Source organism: Myotis myotis, unplaced genomic scaffold (assembly GCF_014108235.1).
Source record: "Myotis myotis isolate mMyoMyo1 unplaced genomic scaffold, mMyoMyo1.p scaffold_m19_p_5, whole genome shotgun sequence".
Classification (NCBI taxonomy): domain Eukaryota; kingdom Metazoa; phylum Chordata; class Mammalia; order Chiroptera; family Vespertilionidae; genus Myotis; species Myotis myotis.
In genome coordinates, this window is record NW_023416357.1 from 68,994,247 (window position 1) to 69,022,183 (window position 27,937).

The 27,937-nt window shown below is 38.1% G+C and overlaps 1 protein-coding gene across 4 annotated transcripts in view; it reads left to right on the plus strand.

Moving 5' to 3' along the window:
* The window catches only part of LVRN (laeverin), a 68,034-nt gene that overhangs the window by 23,340 nt on the left and 16,757 nt on the right, over positions 1–27,937 (plus strand). For all 4 annotated transcript variants that reach the window (XR_004967642.1, XR_004967643.1, XM_036310031.1 and 1 more), the window contains exons 4-15: positions 457–583; positions 3,693–3,847; positions 5,663–5,776; positions 13,067–13,210; positions 13,777–13,842; positions 13,933–13,998; positions 14,405–14,577; positions 16,398–16,474; positions 16,822–16,961; positions 19,283–19,338; positions 22,529–22,682; positions 24,123–24,217. Coding sequence is in view for 2 of the 4 variants with exons in the window: in XM_036310031.1 (XP_036165924.1) it covers positions 457–583; positions 3,693–3,847; positions 5,663–5,776; positions 13,067–13,210; positions 13,777–13,842; positions 13,933–13,998; positions 14,405–14,577; positions 16,398–16,474; positions 16,822–16,961; positions 19,283–19,338; positions 22,529–22,682; positions 24,123–24,217 (1,367 nt within the window). In the remaining 2 variants the exon portion in view is untranslated. The remainder of the gene's footprint in view (positions 1–456; positions 584–3,692; positions 3,848–5,662; positions 5,777–13,066; positions 13,211–13,776; positions 13,843–13,932; positions 13,999–14,404; positions 14,578–16,397; positions 16,475–16,821; positions 16,962–19,282; positions 19,339–22,528; positions 22,683–24,122; positions 24,218–27,937) is intronic.

The following is a 27,937-nucleotide window of genomic DNA, read 5'->3' on the forward strand; positions in this document are numbered from 1 at the left end:
ACTGAAATAACACACTTTTGGGGGGAGCCACTGTTCACAACTCAGAGAAGAGCTTTCTGGGCTTTTCTCAGCGTGCATATGCATTTAAATGTTTTGTTATGTAGCTTCTTGTGAAACAGTGTGATTTTGGCTCTAGAGTCTAGAGCAGTGGTTCTCAACCTTCCTAATGCCGTGACCCTTTAATACAATTCCTCATGTTGTGGTGACCCCCAACCATAAAATTATTTTTGTTGCTACTTCATAACTGTAATTTTGCTACTGTTATGAATCGTAATGCAAATATTTGATATGCAGAATGTATTTAGGCGACCCCTGTGAAAGGGTCATTCGACTGCCAAAGGGGTCGCGACCCACAGGTTGAGAACCGCTGGTCTAGAGTATCAGGGAATTGGAGCAAGCAGGCTGCCACTTTCCAATACTGCTTTTTCTCATCACTGTTCAATTGTTTTTATTTAGATACGCATCTGGGCTCGGAAAGACGCCATTGCAAATGGAAATGCAGACTTTGCTTTGAACATCACAGGCCCCATCTTCTCTTTTCTGGAAGATTTATTTAATATTAGTTACCCTCTTCCAAAAACAGGTGAGTCATCTGCCCTTCCAATGCAGTTGTTTTCCTTTTATGGGGCCCTGGGATGAGGTTGTATCCAGATGAGCCTCCAAGGACCCACTGTCACCATTTAGCTGCTATTTTGGGGTTAGTTTCATCCCCTCCTGAAAACATGAAGGCCTGTCTGCTCTTCCTTCATGTGGTGCCCTGTGCCCAGCAGGTTTTCAAGGAGCCCTCAGGCTTCGGATCCCTCGCTAACAGTCTCACATCATCCAGACCCTGCCTTCTCTCTTGCATCCAGTACTTTCCTCTCATAATGCAAGTGTGCAATGCAATGCTCTGGATTCTTTTAGCAGGCCTGCGTGAGTCACTCAGTTCCCTTTAGTAAGGTTTTGTTGGTTTTAAAAAATATTCTTTAGTTTTGAGTCATTGGATTAGGATTTAAGAGTCCCATCTGTGAATTTTTGCTATATAAAATTGGAATCATGTGTGAATATAATATGATTCTTGAGGAAATATGTAAACATTTTATCTCTCATAGATCTATACAGTATGTCCTTAAAGAGCCACTCAGCTTAGAAAGTTGTTCAATGTTTTTTTTCTCTCTCTCTAGAGTGAGGGTATCATGTAAATGTATGTTGTTCCTTTGTCATGCATTGGTGGTGGGATGGGAGTGGGTGAAGGAAAGGGAAGGTTAGAAGAATGGGAAACTTAGGCTAAGGCAACTAAGTTTGACCCAAGATAATAGAGCATTATCTGTGGAGGCTATGAAATGACCTGGGTACACACTTTACTACACACTGTCAGCTTCAACCTTGTATAAGGCCAACTTAAATTAATGAATTTAGCACAGCATGGAACATTCACTGGACAGATGTAGCACAGATTGTACGAATGAGATTTCTTCTAGTAGCAAAAGAAAATAGAAAAAACTTTTATTGTTCTTCTAGTTACAAAAGTAATAAGTGATAACACTGTAGAAAATTTGGAAAAATAGGGGAAAGCACACACACATAAAAGAGAAGAAAAATCTCCTGCAATGCTGCCACACAGATATAACCATGGCCGAAATTTGGGTATGTCCCATTGCCTGTCAGTCTGGATCTCTGTCTTTCTCTGTTTGCTTCTTTGTTTTTTAACAAAATATATCGACATGATCCAGATAATTAAATATTCTATTTTATTGTATTTAAAATATGTTTATTATTGATTTCAGAGAGAGAAAGGGAGAAGGAGTGAGAGATAGAAACATTAACTATGAGGAGTATCATGGATTGGGTGTCTCCTGCATGTCCCCTGCTGGGGATTGAGTCCACAACCCTGGCATATACACTGCCTGGAAATCAAACTGTGACCTCCTGGTTCATGGGTCAATGCTCAACCACTGAGCCACACCAGGCTATTATTTATTGTCATTTTAAAGACATAGAATACCTACATATTCAACTTGACAAACTACTTTATTTACTCCTCAGTGGTTGAATATTTGGACTGCTTCTACCACTTTGGGGGACTACTTTCAGGACACTACAGAAAACCCTTGTAAGAAAATGTTTACAAATATATGGGATATTTGCCTTAGTATAGATTCCAAAAGTTGAATGATTTAGTCAAAAGGTAGGAACATTTCTAAAGATTATGAAGCATTTTGCTGGATTGCTTCCAAAAGACACCTCACCAGCAGGCCATGTGCCAGTTTTCCTATAACTAATTATTAATACTAATGCTAACCAGTACTAATTAGTAAGCTTCTCATACATTTAAAAGATTAAGTTATACCATTATTTTAATCTTTGTTTTTGATTAGTAAAGAAGTTGAACATTTTAGTAAGATTTTTGGCTGTTTGAATTATTTCTTTAGTGAATTATTCAGATATTTTTTTAATTTGTCAGAATTATTTACTAAAAATATATTGTCTGGTTGTGATATATACTTTTCCCAGTTTGTGGTTTGCCTTTCAAATTTGTTTATGGTGTCTTTTAGTGAACTAAATGTTTAATTTTAAATAGACTTTATTTTTTAGAGAGTTCCCATATACCATATGTAGAATTTTTAGACTGGCGTCCTTTACTTAGTGATATACATTTACGATTTCTCCACGACTTCCCATAGCTTGATAGATCATTTCTTTTTATAACTGAATAATACACTAGTGTATGGATGTCCAACAGTTTGTTTATCCATTGGCCTTTGAAGGACATCTTGGTTGCTTTTCATTTTGGGCAATAAAGAGGCAATAAACATGTGTGTGCAAGTTTTTGTGTGGGCATAAATCTTCAACTAGGGGGGTAAATACCTAGAAGCTCAGTTGCTAGACGGTATGGTTAGCCTATATTTAGCTTTATCAGAAATCACCAAACTTTCTTCCAAAGTGACTGTACCATTTTGCATACCCACCAGCAATAATGAGAATTTCTGTTGTTCCAAATCTTCTCCAACATTTGGTGGTGTGTTTTGGATTTTAGCCATCCTAATAGGTGTGTAGTGGTATCTTGTTGTTTCTGTTTTATTATTGTTTTAATTTACAATTTCCTAATGACATATGATGTAGAACTTCTTTTCATATGCTTATTTTTCATTGGTATATATTCTTTTATTTTTTAAATATATTTTATTGATTTTTTACAGAGAGGAAGGGAGAGGGATAGAGTGTTAGAAACATCGATGAGAGAGAAACATCAATCAGCTGCCTCCTGCACACTCCCTACTGGGTATGTGCCTGCAACCAAGGTACATGCCCTTGACTGGAATCGAACCTGGGACCCTTGAGTCCGCAGGCCGATGCTCTATCCACTGAGCCAAACCGGTTAAGGCAAGTATATATTCTTTAGTGGCATGTCTGTTTTGATCTTTTGCCAAATTTATAAAGTTATTTATTTGCTTATTGTTGACTTTTAAGAGATCTTTGTATATTTTGGATATAAGTCCTTCATTAAAAGTATTTGGTTTTTATATAATAAAAACAATTTATTTTCTAGCTTCTGTCTTTGGTATTTGTCTTTAAAGTCTACTCTCAGATTATACATATTTACTTGTATTTTTTCAGTATTTATATGATTTAACTTTGAGATATTTATAACTGGAAATCTCAAATTTTTTGAAAGAATGATTCTATTGTGTCCTCCATTGAATTCCATTCAGATATGATTGCCTTGCCTACTTTTGACAACCGTGCAATGGAAAATTGGGGATTACTGATATTTGATGAGTCATTATTGTTGCTGAAACCAGATGAGCAACTAACAGAAAAAAAGACAGTGATCTCCCACATCGTCTCCCACGAGATTGGGCATCAGGCACGTGGTAAAATGTTTTCTCTTATTTCACATGAAGATGTTTCCCAGCTGCTCTACCAAAAATAGCAAAACACAAAGTAAAAAAAGAAAAACAACAGCACCTGCCATACACCAAATTTTTAAAAAATTTATTCAAAAAATGGGACAATGAGAGCCCTGGCCAGTATGGGTCAGTTGGTTGGATTGCAGCCTTTCCCTGGTAGTGGGCATGCAGAAGGCATTCAATCAATGTTTCACTCTCACATAGATGTTTCTCTCTCCCTTTTCCTTCCCCTCTTTCTAAAAAAGAAAATATTTAAAAAATAAAATGGGAGCCATGGCCAGTGTGGTTCAGTTGGTTGAATGTCTTCTCATGCAGCTAGAGGTTTGATCCCCAGTAGGGGTACATGTCTGGGTTGTGGGCTCAATCCCCAGTAGGACGCATGCAGGAGGCAGCTGATCAATGTTTCTCTCTCCTTCTCTCCCTTCTGCCCTCTCCAATATCTATATATATAATGAGAAAAACAAGGGAGGCTCTATGTAATCACATCCTGAGTAGATCTGAACAGTTGTTGATGGATCACAGTGATGAGACCTTTCAGTCCATTGGAGGATTAGCTATTTACATCCAAGGATTAACTTGCTCTGAAAAGTTCCCTTCAGGAAAAATAAGCCAAGCAGAGCTATGATTATTTGTTTTCATGCCATCTCAAAGTAAGGCACCTCATGAAAGGTTACGGAAAGATATCCACATTTCATCAGCAGGCTGTTACAAGCTCTTTTTTGGGGTGGGGGGTGGGGGAAGAGAGGTTAAAAGAATATATACAATATATTAGTGTCAATGAGATGAGTGATAATTAATCCTCGAGCTGCATCCCCAAAACTGGTGTAAACAAAGCTCATTACATTAGAACTGTATACTTTCATGTTGTGGTTGGAGAAGTTCAGTTTGATGGAAATTTGGTTTGATGGAAATTTTCGTATGTGCCTTTTGACCTTGACTCCATTAATACAAGCCAGTCAAGAAAGAAATAACTAAACTATGAAATTATTTTGTTACATAGATTCATTAGAAATTTTGGGAAAGTGATTTACTGGGGTTGAATAACAAACACCCTGTTACACAGTCAACACACACTTCCACAAGTTTTGATCAGTCACCCAAGGTGTCATTTTTTATTATATCCTAAGTGACACATTGTTTTGGAATACAGGCTGACTCTTAGCACATCACAGCTGTTCTAATAATTTGGTTAAATACTAGGGTGTGGATTTGTTGGTCTTGGAAATTATTGTGTTTTTCTTTCCTTATTCTATTCATCATCTGTTTGACACTTTCTTTCTATTAAGCTCAAATAGAAAATAAGGATAGCGGTGCCATTTTGCAGAACATGATTACTTGAGTGATTTGTACACAGCACAGATCAAATCATATTTTTAAAACATAATAACTGCTTACAGCCAAATCCTGCTGTAGTTTATTTAGAGGATAAGATGCTGTAATTAGTAGGTATTACATGACATTTAGAACTTCTGCTTTATTTAACTTATGGGCAAAGTGGACAGTTTAAGAAATGTTACTCTGGTTTTCATTATTTTTGAACATCATATTAAAACAAAAATTGCTTTCAATCTTTGAATGTGAAATAATTGTTTCAGGGAAATGAGCGCATGACTAATATTTCTTCATGTTAAAACAACATGTTTTCTGGATTCCTGTTTTATTGATAGCAAATAAAGTTTGTCTTTGATTCTACATTTATTTAACATGCAATTTCAAGAAATATTACCTAAATTAAATTTAAGAAAACTCTTTTTCTTTTCCATTTTCAAAAGTGGTTTGGAAACTTGGTTACCATGAGTTGGTGGAACAATATCTGGCTCAATGAAGGATTTGCATCTCATTTTGAGTTTGGAGTAGTTAATTACTTCAATCCTAAACTCTCAGGAGTAAGTATGTCTGTCAAATTTACTTGTAATTTTTTCTCCTACTTATAAAAGTAATGCATAGTTATTGTTGAAAATGTGTAAAATATAAGTAATACTACATTATCTGTAATACCAGAGATGATCAGTGTTATCTTTTTAATGTATTTTCTTTTTCTAGGCTTATTTATTGTAAATATTCATAAAAGTGGGAATTACACAGAAATGTATAATGCCTTTTTTAACTTCAAATGATATCAAAAGCATTTCCACAAATCATTAATTATTTTTGAAAACAAGGTTTTTAAAGGGTTGCCTAACATGTTATTATATAACCTTATAAGGTATATGTGTATAATCTTTTCCTATTATTTGACTTTAGGTTATTTTCACTTATTCCTACCTAACCTAAATTTTAAAGCGGTTGTGATCAGTGGTCTATGACTTTAATGATAAGTGATATGCTATATTATATATTTAAAATAGTACATATAATTTCACATATAATATAGTTGATATATAATCTATATAATAAAAGCCTAAGCGACCATTATAGTGGAACAACCAGAATGACCGTTCGCTATAATGAGCACTGACCACCAGGGGGCAGATGCTCAACGCAAGAGCTGCCCCTGGTGGTCAGTGCGCTCCCACAGGGGAAGCGTCACTCAGCCAGAAGCTGGGCTTATGGCTGGCAAGCGCAGCAGTGGTGGCGGGAGCCTCTCCCGCCTCCTTGGCAGTGCTGAGGAGCAGCAAGTCAAGTGATAAGGAGTGAGCAAGCAGGCTGTAAGGAACGAGGGATCCTGGATTGTGAGGGTGGGCATCCCCCAAGGGGTCGTGGACATCTAGAGGATGCAGGCCGGTGCATGAATTTTGTGCAGCGGGCCTCTACTATATATTATATAGCTGATGTTTATATATTATAGCTCATATTATTTTGCTGTTTTGAGTAACTGGTAATATGAAAAAAAGGATAAATTTATGGGTATGCAATTCTGATGATTTCAACTCTAAGTTATATTTTTGATAATTTATTTAGAGTAATTAGGTAGTGCTTTCAGGATGTCATGAAAAAGCTAAATTGACTTTATTTTACTTAGATGTTTACGTGTTTAAATTTAATATCATCCTTTGACACAGACCTCACCCCTTTATAACAAACCAGAGGCCCTTTCTTCTCTTCTGGTCCTGCCTCCCGCCACCTCTCTGATGCTTAGGGCAGCTCTTCCTGCTGCTCTCTGCCAGCCTCTCCCTCATCTCCCCTCCCAAGTGGTTCCCAGGCTGGATTCTTGTCCTCTTGTCCTCTCCCGCCCCCACTCATTCAAAGAATGTATTGTCATTCGAAATGTTGATCTCCACTGGCCAGCTCCTCCTTGCAGGCTAAACTTCTCCACTTTGAAGGAGTTTGTAAGAATGTATTGCTAATAAAATTTGCCTTCTTTTATGAAAGGATGGTGATGGTACATAGATAATGTTTGGTTTTTGTTGATTAAAAAGATGGTAGTGCCCTAGCTGGTTTGGCTCAGCGGATGGAGCGTTGGCCTGCGGACTAAAGGGTCCCGGGTTCAATTCTGGTCAAGGGCACATGCTGAGGTTGCGGACTCGATCTCCAGTAGGGGACGTGCAGGAGGCAGCCAATCAATGATGCTCTCTCCTCATTGATGTTTCTATCTCTCTCTCCCCTCTCCCTTCCTCTCTGAAATCAATAAAAAAATATATTTTTTAAAAGATGGTAGAATAAAAAGTTGACAAACCTGTCTTAGCCCTACAGACTTAAAAAAAACTTTTTTGCATCTGTTTGTGAAATCATGGTTTCTGGGAAGCACTGATATAGCAACCTCTGAATGTCCCAGTTCCATGCACCTACTCTCCCCTTTTCAGATATCCTATAAAATGTCCACAACCCTGCAGTCCAGCTGCTCTGTGGTACCTCTGTTCTTTCTCCCTTGGATTGGACATTATTATATAGTTCAGCAGAAAGAAGTATCAAAAGGTTAACTGGCCGAACCGGTTTGGCTCAGTGGATAGAGCGTCGGCCTGCGGACTCAGGGGTCCCAGGTTCGATTCCGGTCAAGGGCATGTGCCTTGGTTGCGGGCACATCCCCACTGGGGGGCGTGCAGGAGGCAGCTGACCAATGTTTCTCTCTCATCGATGTTTCTAACTCTCTATCCCTCTCCCTTCCTCTCTGTAAAAAATCAATAAAATATTAAAAAAAAAAAAAGGTTAACTGACTTTCCAAGTTCATTTTCCTGATTGGGACAGAACTGTGATTATAACCCAGTTGTCTGGATCTAGTCTAATGACTAGGGTAATGATGAGAGTGACAACAGTAGTATGGTCTTTGCCATTAACTGAGTACTTTGGACTTAAGTGCCAGGTACTGTGAATTCTATACACACATCATCTAAATCCTCAAAACAATCATCTGAATGTAGTTGTTATTTTTTCTATTTTATAGTTAAGGAAACAGGCATGGAAGCATTAAGTGCAAGGTTTCAGAGTTATTAAATATCAAAGGTGAGATGCAATTCCAAATTCTCTGACTGCAAAGCCCATGCTTTTAACCACCGTGCTCTGCAGAGAAAGCACCCGGGAGTGTTCTTGCTCTCAAGGAGCCAGTGTGTGTGTGTGTGTGTGTGTGTGTGCGTGTGTGTGTGTGTGTGTGTGTTTATATGACTCTTTTCATATATATAAACTTTATATACATGTAGTAAATCTTAGTTTTCTTCAAAAGCCCTATCCATATACTCTAAACCTCTATGCTTAGAGTCAATAAAGAAGTTCCATTCCCCAAAAATAATTAGATTTACTCTCTATGTTCTTTTTAAATTTTATTTTCAATAACAGTTTACATGCAACATTATTTTTATTAATTTCAGATGTGCAGCATAGTGGTTATACAGTCATATACTTTACAAAGTGTTCTCTCCCAATTTTCTCAGTACCCACCTGGTACCATATATAGTTACAATATTATTACAATACTAGAGGCCCAGTGCACAAAATTTGTGCACTTAGGCGGGGGGTCCTCAGCCTGGCCTGCACCCTCTCGCAGTCTGGGAGCCCTTGGAGGATGTCCAACTGCCGGGTTAGGCCCACTTTCCATCAGTCAGACATCCTGAGCACCGCCCAGCTTCTGGTTGAGTGCATTGGCCACCAGGGGGCAGCTCCTGTGTTGAGTGTCTGCCCCCTGGTGGTCAGTGTGTATCATAGCAACTGGTCATTCTGCTGTTCAGTCGATTTGCATATTAGCCTTTTATTATATAGGATTATTGACTCTATTCCCTATGCTGCGCTTTGCATCCCTGTGACTGTCTTGTAACTACCAATTTGTGCTTCTTAATCCCTTCACCTTTTTCACCCAGCCCTCCAACTCCATCCCCTGTGGCAAACATCAGTCAGTTCTCTGTTTCTATAAGACTGTTTCAGTTTTGCTCATTAGTTTATTTTGTCATTTAGATTCCACATATAAGTGAAACCATCTGGTATTAGTCTTTCTCTGACTTACTTATTTCACTTAGTATAATACCCTCTAGGTTCATCTATGTTGTCACAGATGGTAAGATATCATTCTTTCTTTATGACCTGGTAATATTCCATTGTGTATATGTACCACTTGTCTATTGATGGACACTTGGGTTGCTTCCATATCTTGACTATTGCAATGAACATAGGGATATATATATTCCTTTAAATTAGTATTTTGGGTTTCTTTGGATATATTCCCAGAAGTGGAATTGCTGGGTCATAAGGCAGTTCCATTTTTAATTTTTTAAAAAACCCTCCATAATATTTTGCATAGTGGCTGCACCAATTTACATTCTCACCAAAATGCACAAGGTTTCCCTTTTCTCCTCATCCTCACCAACACTTGTTGTTTGTTGATTTACTGATGATAGCCATTCTGACAGGTGTGGAGTGGTATCTCATTGTGGTTTTAATTTGCATTTCTTTGATGATTAGTGTTGTTGAGCATCTTTACATATGTCTATTAGCTATCTGTATACCCTCTTTGGTGAAATGTCTATTCAGGTTTTCTGCCCATTTTTAAAATTTTACCCTGTTCTTAATTAAATAGAATATATTAACATCAATCAGTACCTCTTAATGCAACTAAAATGGCTAAGGGATTGTCATATCTGGGAAACTTGATGAAAACATATTACTGGTGTTTTTGAAACTTAGATGGTAAGATTAGCTCTTTTTGTATCATTTAGTTATTTTTTTCATCATTGGTTCTTAATTACTCTTTTCTGAGCCTACATTTCTCAATTATTGTGCAGCAGAGTGAATACAATCCTTGCTAGAAGAGCATCAGATCCTGGCACTTGAGAAAATTAACATAAGCTTTGAAAAAAAAATTTTTAAGCTTAAGGCCTTGTTTCAATAATCTTTGAGAGATCATGGACTTTTAATCTAGTCATTAGATTGAAATTGAGAAGGAAAATCAGAGAACCATATGCAGATGCAGAACTCTTGAGTGTTAAATTAATAAAACCTATACTTAATGAATAAGATCAGACTTATGTAGATGTCGCCCCTAAATTTTTGTGACTCAAAGTGTGATTCTCAAATTAGCAATGTCAGCGGCATCTGGTTAAAATATAGGCCCCACCCCAGACCAACTGAATTAGAATATGAGTTTGACAAAATCCCCAGGTGATCTTTATTGACATTAAAGATTGTCTTTAGTGTGATGCATTGCCCTAAATGATAGGCTTTCTCAGAGTTTGATAAGAGCCTAATCAATGGTATTAATAAATCTAAAAATACTGTGCTAATGGGAGAGTGATGATTGGAACATAGGTTAATGCAAGTGGGGCAGAATTTGAAAGTTTATCTGACACCGACCAGGGGTGAGAGAGTCAATATGGGACCCCCAAAAGAGGTTTCATGTGGATTATCAGGGGCTCTCCAGGGTATGCTATTCCTGCAACTTCTCCATTGTTCCTTCTTTGGCTCATTTACCTCATGCACCTCTTGGCTATACTTTGGTTATCCTTTCAGCTTTTCTTCAGAAAGAAATGGCCCTTGTCATGGGTCAGAGAGATTTAGTCTTTTATAGAGTTCTGTACTTCTTATTAAAATATAACAAATTGCCTTCTTATAATGTACTAGAGGCCCGGTGCACAAAAATTTGTGCACTCGGGGGGGAGGGGGAGGGTCCCTCAGCCCGGCCTGTGCCCTCTAGCAGTCTGGGACCCCTCAGGAGATAACGACCTGCTGGCTTAGGCCTGCTCCCGGGTGGCAGAGGGCAGGCCTAATCCCTAGGTGCAGCCCCTGGTTGGGCTCAGAGCAGGGCCGATTGGGGAGTTGGGGTGCCACCCCCTGTCATGCACAGAGCAGGGCGGATCGGGAGGTTGTGATGCCACCCTCAGTCATGCTCAGGGTAGGGCTGATTGGGGGTTGGGGCACCGCCCCCTGTCACACTCAAGGCAGGGTCGATGGGGAGGTTTCGGCGCCACCCCCTGTCATGCACAGAGCAGGGCCAATCAGGGGTTTGGGGCACTGCCCCCTGTCACGCACAGAGCAGGGCCAATCAGGGGGTTGGGGAGCTCCCCCCTGTCACGCACAGAGCCGGGTCGATCAGGGGGTTGGTGAGCTCCCCCCTGTCACCCACAGAGCAGGGCTCATCAGGGGTTTGGGGAGCTCCCCCCTGTCACTCACAGAGTAGGTCTGATAGGGGAGTTGGGGCACTGCTCCCTGTCACGCACAGAGCAGGGCCCATCAGGGGGGTTGGGGCTCTGTACCCTGTCATGCACAGAGCAGGGCCCATCAGGGGGTTGAGGAGCTCCCCCCTGTCACTCACAGAGCAGGACCGATCAGGGGGTTGGGGCGCCGCCACTCTCACACTCAGGGCAGGGCCGATGGGGAGGCTATGGCTCTACCCCATCACACACAGAGCAGGGCGATCAGGGAGTTGGGGAAATCCCCCCTATCAGACACAGAGCAGGGCCGATCAGGGGGTTGGGGCGCCTTCCCCTGTCAGGAACAGAGCAGGGCTGATAGGGAGGTTGTGGTCCCGCCCCCTGTTACACACAGAGCCACAGGGCGATCAGGGGGTTTGGGCGCTGCCCCCTGTCACGCTGATCCCGGTGCCGGGAGGCCTCGTGGCTCCACTGATCCGGTGCTGGGAGGCATATTACCCTTTTACTATATTGGATAGAGGCCTGGTGCATGGGTGGGGGCTGGCTGGTTTGCCATGAAGGGTGTCCTGGATCAGGGTGGGGGTCCCCACTGGGGTTCCTGGCTGGCCTGGATGAGGGGATGATGGCTGTTTGCAGCTGGTCACACCCCCTTCAGGGTGGGGGTCCCCACTGGGGTGCCTGGCCAGTCTGGGTTAGGGGCTGAGGGCTGTTTTCAGGCTGTGACTGAAGCTCCCAACTGCTCCTTTTTTTCTTTTTCTTTTTTTTATTCTGGGCCAGCTTTAGCCTGGCTCCAGCTCTGAGGCTTCTGCTTCTGAAAGCAGGTATCTGGTTTGTTTCGGTTCTACAATCGAAACTCTGTATCAACTCCAGCTCTGAGATCCCAGCTCCCTGAAAGCTGGTTTCTGGGTTTTTTTTTAGCTTCTATTTGTTACTATGTTTCTTAACCTGCAAGCTGAGAGGCGGGCAAGGCAGGCGGGGAACATTGCAGTCCTCTGTCACTGAAGCAAGCAAGCCTCATGTTCAGTTTAAGCTTCCTGGCTGCCGGCCGCCATCTTGGCTGACAGTTAATTTGCATATCGCCCCTGATTAGCCAATGGGAAGGGTAGTGGTCGTACGCCAATTACCATGTTTCTCTTTTATTAGATAAGGATAAGTTATATATAAACTGTTAATCCAATCTGTTATTTCCAATTACAAATTATTATATCAGCATTCTTTTGAATTTATAAATATGGCATGCTTTTGGTTTATGAATGCCCATGAAAGAGATACTGATTGATCTTAAGGGTTTGCTATTAGTAATTAGATTAATATTAGATTTTAATAATTCTCTATAAAATTCTAGAGGATTAAAACCACCAAAAGATACTATTCTCCCCCTCCCCTCCCCCCCAGGAACCTCCTTAGGAAAAAGGTATATGGAGCTCTTGTAATTGATTTTTTAAAAATTGAAATAAAGAAAGACACCAAATGGGAAGGAAAGTATCCTAGAATTTTATTACTCACGGAATTCTTGCTTATTTGGCATATTGTAGCTCACAGAGCACTTCTCAATTATTGTTTTTCCCTTCTTCAATGTCAGTTTTTTAAAGTATTTTGGGAACATTGAACTTTGTGTTTCTGTGACACCTCAGAACTTAATGTGGCTCAATCGTTTCCTTTTAGAATGAAGTGTTTTTTTCTAACCTTTTACATGATGTTCTCAGAGAAGATCACTCCCTGGTGTCTCGAGCTGTATCCATGAAGGTGGAAAATTTCACAGAAATTAGTGAAATAAGTGAGCTCTTTGACATATTTACTTACAATAAGGTAAAATCAGTCATATATTTCCTTTTGTTCTGAACTCTTGCAGAAAGTTGCATAAAATAGATTCCAAAGTTCATAAGCTAATATGCTATTGTACAACTTTTGATACAAATAACCCTAATTTTATTCCGTAGATAGATTTCAGAAAATGTGGTTAAATCAATTATTATCTGGTAAATATTAATCAAGCACATCTTAGGTGCTTAGTACCATCTACCATTATGAATAGACTTAGACACTTAGACCTAGACACTTCTATTTGGTACAAATTTACTTTTGCCATATATATATATATATATATATATATATATATATATATATATATATATAAATTTAAAACATTTTGTGTACCCTGAACTTTTTATATGTAGGGCATTAGTTCACCTTGTACCTATTAATTAGTGACAGTCTACTATTTTATTAAAATGTTTTAGAATAGCTGAAGTTATTCAGCTAAAGTGCACAATGCAGTCAGGAGCACAGCCCAGCATAATGCTTGTTGAAATGGAATGTGTCAGTATTTAGATATTGAATTTTGTTCAAATCATGGACAACTTCTTATGTCTTAGGGAGCGTCTATGGTCCGGATGCTTTCTAGTTTCCTGAGTGAGAATTTATTTATCAGCGCACTTAAGGTAAGTTTACAAAATGTTACCTGGAAGGCAATAAATGTAAATTGCTTTAGGATGTGATTTATTCTAACCTTAACTTTTCTATTTTTACAGTCATATTTGGAGACATTTTCTTACTCGAATGCTAAGCAGGATGATCTCTGGAGGCATTTTCAAATGGTATTGGCCTACTTCCTGACATGTTTTTGCTGAGTTGTTCTGTATGATAGAGTTCAACAAGATGGGGCAGCCAGGCTTATATGGCAATGCCACAGGAAAACAGTTTTACCTTGTTTGGGAAACTCCCTTAAGTCGGACTGTTTCTTTAGTCTCCAATACTGTATTCCCAGTGCCCAGAACAGAGCCTGCACATATTAGGTCTAAAAATATATGTTTAGTGAGTGAATGAATGAATAAACTAAGGAACCATTCAGGTGTAGCGTTGAAGGGAGTTCTGAATTTGGCCCGGTATATCACCCACTGGGAATTACTATATAGAATAGCTATGTCGTTTCTTTTAGGAGATTGCTACCTCAAAAGATTTTGAAGATAAATACCTGCTTTTCTGATGTTTTTTTAAAAACAGGCCATAGATGATCAGAATAAAATTGTTTTGCCAGCAACAGTAAAAAGTATAATGGACAGTTGGACCTACCAGAGTGGTTTTCCAGTTATCACCTTAAATGTATCTACTGGCGTCATGAAACAGGAGCCATTTTATCTTGGAAACGTTAAAAATCAGACTCTTCCAACCTACAAGTAGGTAGATTTGCTCCTCTGTCTCTCCCTTCCTTGGGTTGAGTTCTGATCAAATGGAAACCAGCCTGTGGGTGAGGAAGCATAACCCCTGCTGGCTACACCTTTTCGCAGAGTGACTCTGGGACGGTGACTTGGGACTCCGTGTAGGACGTTCCTGAGGTGCTAGGATAAGGGAGAGCTCCTGATGTCCTGAGCCAGGCCAGGGACCTGCTTTTAAGGTTTCAAGGCAGTGCCTCTCCTCAACACCATTGACCAAAGCTTTGGGTGTTATGTATTTCTTTTTTGTCCTTCAGACAGAAATAACAAATTACTCAGGATTCTGGGTGACAGGCAATACGCTAGAGCCATAGATGGCCTCATGCTAGTTAAGAGAAACGGATATCGTGTTGCAAGGTCATCTTCTTTTCTCTAGAAACAGTACCAAATGGTAACTATGTCTGAGGAATAGTTTTGTGCATGTCCACACATGCATGTCTATGTGTGTGTGTACCCCTACCTGTAGCATTAGAATTATGGGCTTTCAATACTGTTAGACCTGGGTTCAAATAGGAACTCCACCAAACTTCAAATCTTAGGTAAGTCTTATTTAAAATCTCTGAGTTTTAATCGACTTATCTATAAAATAAACATAATAACAGGTATCCCAGTAGATTGTTGTAAAAATGAAATAATGAGTATAAAGTGGCTTAGTATTCATCATTTTCTCCTTCCCTTCTATTTCTTAATTTGTTAGATAATTTTTAACTGTTTTTCATAAAATTTTGATCCTCACATCTCATTGTAGTATTGCCACAAATGAGTAATTAATTTTCAAATACCACCACCAAAATTTTCAGGTCCTCCTACTCTTTCTTTAAAACCCCCGGGGAGAGGAACAAGAGACCCAAAGATTTCTTCTCACTGTGATATACTGTGTCTTTTGAGAAGAGTTATGCCTTAGTCATCAGGTAAAACAGAGACTCTCAGTTTAATGCCTTTGAGAACCCAGACTTGTGAGTATTTGAGCAGATTGAAAAATATTGCCCAAATTCCAAGTAGCATGTCCGTCCCTTCAGATGACTAATGTCCTCCTTGTGGTCAGCTACTTCATCCAGGTCATGTCCACAAACACGGAAAGAATGCTGGCATTCAGGAAATATGAATGATCTGGCTGACTCATGCTGAACATTTTTCAGATGGGGAGAAAGCTTGATGCAGAAAAGTATTTTGAAATATTTGCCAAGTTTTTCTTCTTAAATTTCTCTTTACCTCTCTTGGCAAGGACGGATTTGGGTCTGTCTGCAGCATTTGAACAACCTCTGAACAGGCCAGGTGGATATAATTTATTATAAACAGGCCTTTAAAGTTTCAGATACAAGATAGTCCTAGAAGCTACCTTAAGTTTTAAGAAGTCAATCTATAACAGTGGTTTTCAACCTTCTGGCCCTTTAAATATAGTTCCTCATGTTGTGACCCAACCATAAAATTATTTTCATTGTTACTTCATAACTGTAATGTTGCTACTATTATGAATTATACTGTAAATATCTGATATGCAGGATGGTCTTAGGCGACCCCTGTGAAAGGGTCGTTGGCCCGCCAAAGGGGCCGCGACCCACAGGTTGAGAACCACTGATCTATAAGATACAACAAGAGAGAGTAAACAAACAACTAAAGCCAAACTGGCTTGTAAAATCAATAGTGAATAATAAAAAGCCAAGTCCTACATATCCAGAGGGAATGACCAATTTCTGTCTGTTATTTTATCATCTCATTTAACATTGGCTCAGTGCTTACATTCTTATGTGTGAAAATTAACTGAATTTAAAATTTTTTCTAAGTGACACATGGATTGTACCTATTCTTTGGATGAAAAATGGAACTACACAATCTTTAGTCTGGCTAGATAAAAGCAGCAGTAAGTAACAAATTTTTAAAATATCTTCACATATATATATGCATATATATAATATAAAGGATAAAAAGTTGAAATATTTAGCTTTTGAAAAGCTATCCTGTTTAAAACTAAAGTATGATATCATTCTTGTTGAACATAGAGATTTAAAGAAAAGTTTCAAATCAAAAGCTATTAATGTGAAAAAATGTAATTATATGGTAAGATATGTATATATACATATATATATGAATTCCTTTAATTTTTGTTTCATTGGATTTATTGTTTAGAATTAAAAGAATATAGTATAAACATATATTGAAATATTTTTCAAATGTACCACATCAAACATTTCACATATTTCTTTGTAGAATTATTTCCTGAAATGCAAATTTCAAATTTTGATCATGACTGGGTGATTTTAAATTTGAATATGACTGGATATTACAGAGTTAACTATGATAAATTAGGTTGGAAGAAATTAAATCAACAGCTTGAAAAAGATCATAAGGTAAGATTATTTTTATATCTTTTAAAAAATATTAGTATTGCACTCTCTAGCCTTTCAGAGTTGAGTTTTCATATATCTGTCTGATGAGAAGAGACCTTCCCCTCATTACTTATTCTTAGGAAGGGGAGATTTTGGTTGAATGCTTTGTATTTTGGTAAATGCCCTTGACCAGAATCAAACCTGGGACCTTCAGTCCGCAGGCCGACACTCTATCCACTGAGCCAAACCGGTTAGGGGGTATTTTTGAACATTAATCTCACTTTTCCACAATAATTTTACCTTTCTAGTTAAAAATAAGAATACATTTTCCTATTAACCATTAGTTTTGTGATGTTAGGCAAGTTACTTAAATGTTCTGCTTTCATTTCTTATTTTAAATGGAAATAATATTATGTATTACTTATTTATCATGAGGATTAGAGATGATGTAGGAAAACATATACGTAAAATTTCTAAGCCCATAATAGATGTGCAGTATATGCTAGAAAATGTTAATTTTTGTAAAAATTTTATTCTCACTCTTTCTCAGAGGGGAGAATTTAATCCACAAATATCAATAATAATCCGATATCACTTTAAATTGTGAAAGAATTATAAATCATTATACAATATGTAAATATTAAAATGTTGGCTAGCTCTAATCAGTAAGATTTTTATTGATTGAATTTAACCAAATCTCCATCGGTGGAGATAGATGCTGGCTTATAAGTCTATAGAGTTGGCTCAGCTGTGAAATCTTGGGCACGTCATTGAGACAGACAACATTTGTGAAACTAGAGTGTTGAACTAAAAGAAATCTTGTTGTCTCACTCTGGAAATTCTCTGAGACACATGCAGGAACCTCTCCACCAGAAGAGGCAATAAAGAACATTGGTCCAGACTTTGGATTTTTGGTCAGGTAGATTTGTGTTTATATTTATGTTCCTCATTTGCGAGGTGTGTGACCTTAGGCCTCTTATTTGGCCAGCCATGCCTCAGTTTCCTTCTCTCTCTATATAAAGCTCTCACTGGTGCCAATTGCACATGTGTGTTTCCATCTGTCATTGTTGATCGTGAGTTTGGTTGACACTTCTATTATAGAAAAAGGGCGAACAGCGATATTAAAATATTTCTTCTAATTAATTTCCATTCAATGTGCATGAACTCGTGCACTGGGCCACTAGTCTGTATAATAACAGACCAACCTTGAAGGGTTGTTGTGAAGATTAAATAAAGTGATGCATGTGTTATGGTCTAACAGAGGCCTGACACAATTCAGGCATTCAGGGCACGTTCAGTAATTTTTAAAAATTACTATTATACTTTTGAGTAAAGCTACAAAACTGACTTATGATGGCATTTTAAAATCTTTTTCTGAGTAGCTAAATTCTTGTTAATTTCTAAGGGCACTCTTGGCTATGGAAGCTTTAGGTCATGTTATTATAGCAATGATTTCTTGAAACCACTGCAGACTTACTTATTTAAAGACTGAGGTTAATTATTCCTACAACATAATTGGTGAGCAAATAAAAAAATATTTCAGTTATTAATATTGATCTAGAAAATAGGTTATTACCGTCAGAAAGGAAAAGAGACTACTCCCAAGAAAAGAATTAATCTTGGTTTGCTTAGATGTTCAAAGGGATGTAGCGAAGATAAATTTTGTAGTACCAAATATATGAAAATTCTGGAGCTATTGAAGGAATACTGTGGGAGGCGTTGGGCATCCTTAGGACAGACACTACAGCTGAGACAGAGTCCTGTGGCCTGGCAATGCCAAGGAGCTCAAACAGGAGCCTCTGAAGTTAGGTTGGCAATTGACTCCTGCCTTTCTGTGATTCAAAGGGCCCTACTGGTGGTATTGTGTCAAAGCAGTAAATTCCTGAGAAGAGAGATACCATTTGAAAGAGTACCTCAATCTTACTAAAATAGTACTAAATAGTATGTATTTAAGCCCTCCTATGCCAAAAATTTCCCCTGACAATAATTTGGACATTGTCATACAATTTAATGTATGCTTTCTGTTTTGGAGAAGCCTTTTAAACTTGGCTTCCTGTTTTTATTTTCTAACATGCTGTTTTCAGGGAGAATTTTGGCATAACTCTCTGCCTTATTTAAGCCTTATGATTCATGTCCAGAGGGATCATTTATCAAAAACAGATGTATAATACATAAGTTATGGGGACTACCCTTAGTATTTATCATTTCTCTGTACATGAAACAATTCATGTGAAAGTACTTTGTAATTAGCAATGATCTTTAAATGTTATTCTTTTAAAATTTTTTTTTTTTACTAAAAAAATTCTCATCTTTCTCTGCACATATTGGGATCTAATTTGCAGGCTATTCCTGTTATTCACAGACTGCAGTTGATTGATGATGCCTTTTCCTTGTCTAAGTGAGTATATTTTCTTCTCACATGGTTTTAGAGTTCACCTTGAGAATTTATCATTATGAACTTCATCACTATGAAGTTGGTTCTTTAGCATATCCAGGCCATAACTTCTCAAGATTAGGATCAAATTCTGTAGTTATAGTGGAATTTTATTACATAAAAGTGCCTGGAATGTGCAACAACATGGATGAAACTTGAGGGCATTATGCTAAGTGAAATAAGCCTGTCACAAAAAGAAAAGTACTGTAATATTCCACTTTACAATGAGGTGCTTGGAGTAATCAAAATCATAAAGATTTAAAGCGCAATGGTGGTTGCCAGGGGTTAGGGGAAAGGTGAAAAGGGAAGATATTATTTAATGGGTACAGAGTTTCAGTTTTACAAATGAAAAGAGTTAAGGAGACAGATGATGGTGATGGATGCACAAAATTACGAATGTATTTAATACTGCTGAACTGTACACTTAAAAATGGTTACAATGACAAATTTTATGTGTATTTTCCCACAGTAAAAGAAAGACAATTTAAAAAGTCCTATAAAGAAAGAGCAATAATGTCTATTATAATTAGAAAGCCACCAAGAAATAATGTTTTGAGAGAAAGAATATGTTCTTCTCAAGTCAAACCTTGGCATTCAATTATAATCAAAGTCCTATATATTTTCAATTAAATTAACTTTGGTATAATAAGATTTAAACTAATTATGGAGAATTTTTAAAGGGTTTTAAAAGAATAGCAAAGATAACTCAATGTTTTGAAAGAAACACCTTAAAGGAAAAGTTTGAAAAGGATGTAGTAGAGATGATATAAAGAAAAAAAAGATAATAGTGTTTAAATATTTATAGGCTTATTATAAAAAGCATAAGAACCATTATTTTTAAAGTATCAATCAGGAATAAAAACTTACGTAAATTACAAGTGATTCAAGCTTACCTTTGTAAACTCTAGTAAATGTTAAAATGGATAAATTTAGGAAGATTGTGTTCATATTTTTCTGTGATATTGAGTATTAAGGAAATAAAGTAGCTGTCATCTAAAAAACGAGTTGCTGGAAGTAGACTATTAAAATTTTGAAGTGATTTATGATACCTGACGATGATGGCTGTAGGTATAATTTTAATGAGATACGACATGTATTTTAACATATTGCAAAATTACTGATTTTATTTATATCATCCTTATTCATTACGATATAAATAAAATGTGACATATATATAAAAGCAGCTGGTAAGTATTTGACCAGGCAAATTAATATATGTTCAGAATTTAAATTTTCAGACAATAAAATTAAGGAGTATACATAATAAATTATTTAGTGTGCTCACTCTCTCTTTGGCTTGTCCTATTTCTTGAATGAATCTCTGCTTATTTTATCTTTAATTTCTTTACCACTTTTCCCCTCTGTAACCTGCAGCATACTTCCTTGCTCACTACTTTGTTGAAACTCCTCTCTGAGATTACCCTGACTTTGGTACTGTTGACCACATCCTCCTGGAAACTTCTTTACTGGCTTCCTGAGACTTTAGTATGCAAACGTGGTTCTCCTCATGTATCTGACTTCTCTTCTTCTTGCTGCTGTGAGCATCCTAAGACCAGTGATGGTTGTGTTATTTTTTTCTATCTTCCCTTTGGATAATGCATGCGTTTTTAAAATTTCAGTGATTTTATTACGTACATGTACAGTGCCTAGAAGATATAAGGTACTCAACAAATGTTTGTGGAAGATATGTTGATGACTTCTAAACCTACATCTCTACTTGTCTCTTCCTGTCTTCTATTTATCCTGTGGTCATTTAAATTCAGCACCTGAGACACTGAACTTTATTTGTCTCTAAACTGCTCCTGCTATCATTTTTTTCTCTCTGTCAAAGGTTCCACTATTCTTCCCATCACCCAAACTTTCAACATAAGAGATATCCTGGACTCCTGCACATTTCCCAAATAGTCACCATGTCTTATCTATTCATTCCTGGAAAAGTCTTTTGGATTCTCACCTTACTTACTACCTTCACTGTTTCCATACTAAGCCAAGCTTTCATTGTCTTTTGCTTGGCCTATTGCATTAGCTTCTCGCCTTTAGTGCCTTTGAATTCCATTCTATCTTCTTGAGCCCAATTATAATAAAATTTTTAGGCATCACCTTCATGATGGTACCCAGGTATCTAAACATCTTCCCACCACATGTAAATTCTATATCCTAACATTCATGGCTCTTCACAGTTTTGATCCACCTTTCCTATTAGGCCCCACCTTTCAACTATACACAAAAGAAATTCTCTGCTTCGGTTAGCTTGGTCTGCCCATCATATTAATTCCCAATAATCTTCTCTGTCCTAAACTTTCTTCTTTTTTACTACCCATTTCAATCCTACCCAACCTTCATTGTTCTTCTCAAATTCCTACTCCAGGAGGCCTTCGCTGACTTTTCCATTACATGCCTGTTTACCGTCTTTGCTCCTTTATTGTATTCATTGTCTTTCTTAGGACCTTTTGTTAACATTTACTTATGCGTAAATCTCAGCTCCTCATTGAAGTAGTAAGATCCTCAATAGTAGGAGAGTGTATTGTCCTATATTCTAGTTTGTGCTGGCAGAACATTAGAGAGAGAATGACTTTTAATTAATACTTGTTGAATGGAAACTATACTCTCATAAGAATGCATACTAAATGCACAAATATTCTTTTGCCCAATAATTAGGCCAATATTGGGCCTGGATTTTCTTGTGTTTTTTTTTCTTTTTTTAATATATTTTATTGATTTTTTACAGAGAGGAAGGGAGAGAGACAGAGAGTCAGAAACATCGATGAGAGAGAAACACCGATCAGCTGCCTCCTGCACATCTCCTACTGGGGATGTGTCCGCAACCCAGGTACATGCCCTTGACTGGAATCGAACCTGGGACCTTTCAGTCCACAGGCCGACTCTCTATCCACTGAGCCAAACCAGTTTCGGCAGGGGCCTGGATTTTCTATAAAATCTCCAGGAATTTGGGTGCACATACCAAACTGAAAGGGAGGGTTGGTCAACATTGCTTGGTTCCCATCTTATCAATGAGATGGGACCTTTGCCCTCTAACTTCTTGATTTCACATACTTTATAAAGTCAAGCATTGACGCATGGAACAAATATGGAAAGTGTGCAAATCATTTTTAGCAAGTGAAGGTTTTTTAGTGTGTGTTTTTAAACCAAACAGAAACAATTATATTGAGATTGAAACAGCACTTGATTTAACCAAGTACCTTGCTGAAGAAGATGAAATCATAGTATGGCATACAGTCTTGGTGAACCTGCTACCCAGCAATTTTGTTTCTGATGTGGGCAACTATGATACATACACATTATTAAAGGTAATTTCATTCTTTGTTTGTGGTTTAAAAGAATCCATTCTTCCTCATTCTATATTCTAAAGAGCATCTGTGAAACAGGCCTTTCCAAAATTAGTTTATTTATATATATATATAACTAATTAATATATACATATTCTTTTTTTTCCCAAGGAATGATTGATTATTCTTAAAAGAAAATACCTTAGTCATAAACCTGGTCTAGGAGATGAGTATGATAGAAGTTTAGAAAGGTATTTAATTCTCATGGAAGTGGAAATGTGTCCTAAGAAACCAGAAGTGGATAGATATGGTATGCCTTTTTGCTTACAGAAAAGGATAGTATGCATTAGCAATTATTTTCCTAAAAGATTGTTAATCAAACAGAATGACTTTTTACAGTCCTATATGCATAAGTGAGATGCTTTGATTTACAGGGCCAGCACTGAAAACCAGAGAAGTGAGTTCCAGAAAAAGTAACGTTTCAAAGCTGCTCTTGATGTTGTGAAGAGAGTGAGGGAAATTAGACTTAATGACTAAAGACATAACATGCCATCATAACTGAAACAATATAAAAGGAGAAAAGTTCCATCATTCGGTTTTAAACAGTGATCATAAGAAAGATAGCACAGGTAGAATCAAAGCCTAAGTTAGGGAGCAAACCTTTGGAGAGTTAAGGGCCACAAACAAACTGGAAAGTAAGTTCGGTGAGGATTCCAAGTGAGTTGCTGAGGCAGTTTGAGGCTGAAATCATAACTACCTCAGGGTTCCATACTTTCTTGTCTCTACTGTCCAAAGTGCTGATGGAAACTTACTAGAATGTGGGGTTGGTGACCAATAGAAGGCACTTTAATATTTGGGGGATCAAGGAAACTCGTTGATTATATCTGATGACTGGGTTTGCATAAATAAGTAAAAACTAATATTTGTTTTTAAAGAATTTCAATGAATTCATTTAGTATTTCAATACAGGAATGTATAACTTTTATAATCTTATAATCTTATTGTTTACTTCAGATTCAGGGCTTAAATTGTTTGAGACATAAATCAGTTCTTATTTTCTTGGAGGTTTATATATTAAACATGGAATTTTTAAAATAGAAAGTTTAAGTTTTAAATTTTTATACTTTTTTCTCATTTTTTATGATAACCAGAAATGAATAGGATGATATTAAGTTATAATAATAGCTAATATTTATTGACTTATTTGCCAGGCAGTATGCTTACATACATTATATTGTTCAGTCTTCACAAAACTATAATAATGGTGTTATTGTAAACCTCGTTTTGTGTGAGAAAACTGAACCTATGCAGGCTAAAAGATAAACCAGTTACACATTACTAACAAAAATCATTTCTGAAGACATATCTGTCATTATTAATGTCTCTTCAGATAAAGAGAAATGCAGTGCAAATTCAGTGTTGCGAGCTAGACTAACAGTATATTTTCTTTATTGTTTATAGAAGTATCTATTAAAGAGACTGACCTCAATATGGAATCATTATTCAACTATAATTCGTGAAAATGTGACAGCATTGCAAGATGACTATTTAGCTTTGTAAGTATTTTTGAGTAGTAATAATTGCATAAAATTATTCATATTAATAAATAGACTTCCATACTTACATCATAACATCTTAATACCTATGATTCACTGAGAGATTTTTTTTTTTTATTGCTTAAAGTATTACAAAGGGTATTACATATGTGTCCATTTTATCCCCCCGCCCTAGACAGTCCCCTAGCCTCCCCTATCCCCCAATGTCTTATGTCCACTGGTTATGCTTCTATGCATGCATACAAGTCCTTTAGTTGATCTCTTACCCCCCTACCTCCTGCCCCGCAACCCTCCCCGGCCTTCCTGCTGCAGTTTGACAATCTGTTTGAGGCAGCTCTGCCTCTGTATCTATTATTGTTCAAAAGTTTATAATGGTCTCTATTATCCATGAATGAGTGAGATCATGTGGTATTTTTCCTTCATTGACTGGCTTATTTCACTTAGCATAATGCTCACTGAGAGATTTTTATATACTATTTTAGGACAGTAGCTTTGAGATTGATGAGCTACATGCATCCTAATAGGAAATAATAGTTTGGGATCTTAATTTACCCACAAAGCACATATGTGTATACACAGAAAAATTTTTTTTTAATTAAATCTTTATTGTTCAGATTATTACATTTGTTCCTCTTTTTTTTCCCCCCATAACTCCCCTCCTCCCAGTTCCCGCCCCACCCTCCGCCCTCACTCCCCACCCACTGTCCTCATCCATAGGTGCACGATTTTTGTCCAGTCTCTTCCCGCATCTCCCACACCCCTTTCCCCCCCAAGAATAGTCAGTCCATTCCTTTTCTATGTCCCTGATTCTATTATAATCACCAGTTCATTCTGTTCATCAGATTATTTATTCACTTGATTCTTAGATTCACTTGTTGATAGATGCATATTTGTTGTTCATAATTTGTATCTTTACCTTTTTCTTCCTCTTCCTCTTCTTAAAGGATACCTTTCAGCATTTCATATAATCCTGGTTTGGTGGTGATGAACTCCTTTAGCTTTTCCTTATCTGTGAAGCTCTTTATCTGACCTTCAATTCTGAATGATAGCTTTGCTGGATAAAGTAATCTTGGTTGTAGGTTCTTGGTATTCATCACTTTGAATATTTCTTGCCACTCCCTTCTGGCCTGCAAAGTTTCTGTTGAGAAATCAGCTGACAGTCGTATGGGTATTCCCTTGTAGGTAACTGAGTTTCTTTCTCTTGCTGTTTTTAAGATTCTCTCTTTATCTTTTGCTCTTGGCATTTTAATGATGATGTGTCTTGGTGTGGTCCTCTTTGGATTCCTTTTGTTTGGGGTTCTCCGCGCTTCTTGGACCTGTAAGTCCATTTCTTTCACCAGGTGGGGGAAGTTTTCTGTCATTATTTCTTCAAATAGGTTTTTAATATCTTGCTCTCTCTCATCTTCTGGCACCCCTATAATTCTGATGTTGGTACGCTTGAAGCTGTCCCAGAGGCTCCTTACACTATCCTCGCATTTTTGGATTCTTTTTTCATTTTGCTTTTCCGGTTGGGTGTTTTTTGCTTCCTCGCATTTCAAATCATTGACTTGATTCTTGCGCTCCTCTGGTCTGCTGTCGGGAGTCTGTATAATATTCGTTATTTCAGTCCGTGTATGCTTAATTTCTAGTTGGTTCCCCAATATAAGATCGAGGGTCTCATTAGTTTTCTTGTAGATCTCATTAAGTTTATCGGCGGCTTCTAAACAGTTCTTGAGAGACCTTAAAAGTGTGGTTCTGAACTCTATATCTTCCATTGACAATTTTGTCCTGTTTCTTTGTCTCCGCGTTTTGTTATGCTTCCTTGGTGCACCCCCTAGTGGTCTTTGTTCGCAGTCTTATAGTTAAACCTTGATTGTTGTAGCTAATTCCAGGGAGGGTTTGACCCCCAGGCCAAGTGGCTATGAGAATCAGCTGTGTCAGCAGTGAGAGAACTTCTGTCCTCTAGGGAGGTGCTAATCTGGCGTTTGCCTGAGGCTATCCGGCAAATGCCTCAGTGCAGGGCTTGGGCGGGGCAGGTCGCACAGGATCAACAGGGTGGGCCAGAGAGAGCAGTTATGGCGGCTCTCAGTCCTGTCCCCAGGGGCTCTGCCTCTCTGAGTCCCAGCACCCGCTGCAAAGCTCGGAGAGAAAGCTGCACTCGCTCTGACCAAAGCCAGACAGTCCCGCTTCTCCCGTTTGAGTCTGGGTCCCTAAAGACTCGCCCGTATCTGGAGCCCAGAGTCTGCGACTCCCTACCGATTGAAAACGCCAACCGCGCCCTCCGCTGCCAGCCCGCTCCGCGCACTCCGCACCTCAGAATTTGACTTCAGCACTGCGCCTCCTCTGAGTGTCCGTATGCGTTTCTCTTTCCTCCTAGTTGTAGGACTTCCACTCAGCCAGCATTCCTGTGGTTCTGGGTGACGTCCGTTCTGTCTTTTAGTTTCACTTTTGAAGTAGTTGTTCAAAGCAGCAAACGCCGGCGTTAACCTATGCCGCCATCTTGGTTCTCAGAAAATTTTTAAAATATATATTTTTTGTTGTTGATATTATTACAGATATCTCCCATTCCCCCCCTCCTTTAACCCCCTCCTCCAAACCCCTACCTAAACCCCCCAGGTACCCTATTGCCTGTGTCCATGGGCTATGCATATAAGTATATAAGTTCTTTGGTTTATCTCTTCTCATTCTCCCAATGCACATTGAGGTATGTTAGTCTGTTCCATGCCTCCATGCTTCGGGTCTTATTTTGTTGGTTAATTTATTTTGTTCATTAGATTCCACAAATAAGTGACATCATGTGACATTTTATGCAGGAATTTATAGCTCTGTATTCTCAAATCTTACTGGTTGAAATTGTAAGTATGTCATACTAATCGTGAAGGGCTGTGCTAAGCAAAGTCAGCCTATCCCAGTGAATTAAAGGGCATGGAAAAGGGCCCCACTGTATATTACTGGCGACAGAAATTCTATCACAGTGCAAATTTTATGAGAGGTTGACAGTAAAATATATCAGTCATTGTGTATGATCATAAGTGTTATAAATGATTTTCAAATCATTGATTTGGTGAGAAGTAAGCACGTTGTCATAATGATCCAGGAAGGGGGTGAAAGGCAGAATACAGCTCTGCTGTCACCGGCCTCCCTGTGACCCAAGGCCATGTGTGTATGCTGGGCTTCTAGATTTAGGGAGATAGTTTGTGATCAGCTATGGTACAGGGATTATATTTACAGCACTAGTCACATCAACTTTAAATCAATTAGACCAAACAAGAAATACAAAGCATACAAAATGTGATTATTATCTCTCATGAGTATCCTTCTGAGAGAGGAGAAAATTTTAGTGCTAGGACCTGTGACTAAGGACATAGGGTTGAATGGACAAGTAGATTGAAGATGGGGAGGACTAGTTGGAATAGTGAATGTGTAGGCATGTGTGAATAAACAGGAAGGCAAAAGTGTGCTCAAAAACGCAGGCATGGCCCTAACCGGTTTGGCTCAGTGGATGGAGCATCAGCCTGTTGCCTGAAGGGTCCCAGGTTTGATTCTGGTCAAGGGCTCATGCCCCAGTTGCAGGCTCGATCCCCAGTGTAGAGCATGCAGGAGGCAGTCAAACAATGATTCTTTCTCATCATCGATGTTCCTCTCTCTCTCTCTCTCCCTCTCTCAATTCAATAAAAATATATTTTAAAAAAAAACTAAAAAAAAACCACGAAGGCAGCACACCTGTTAACTAGCCAAAAC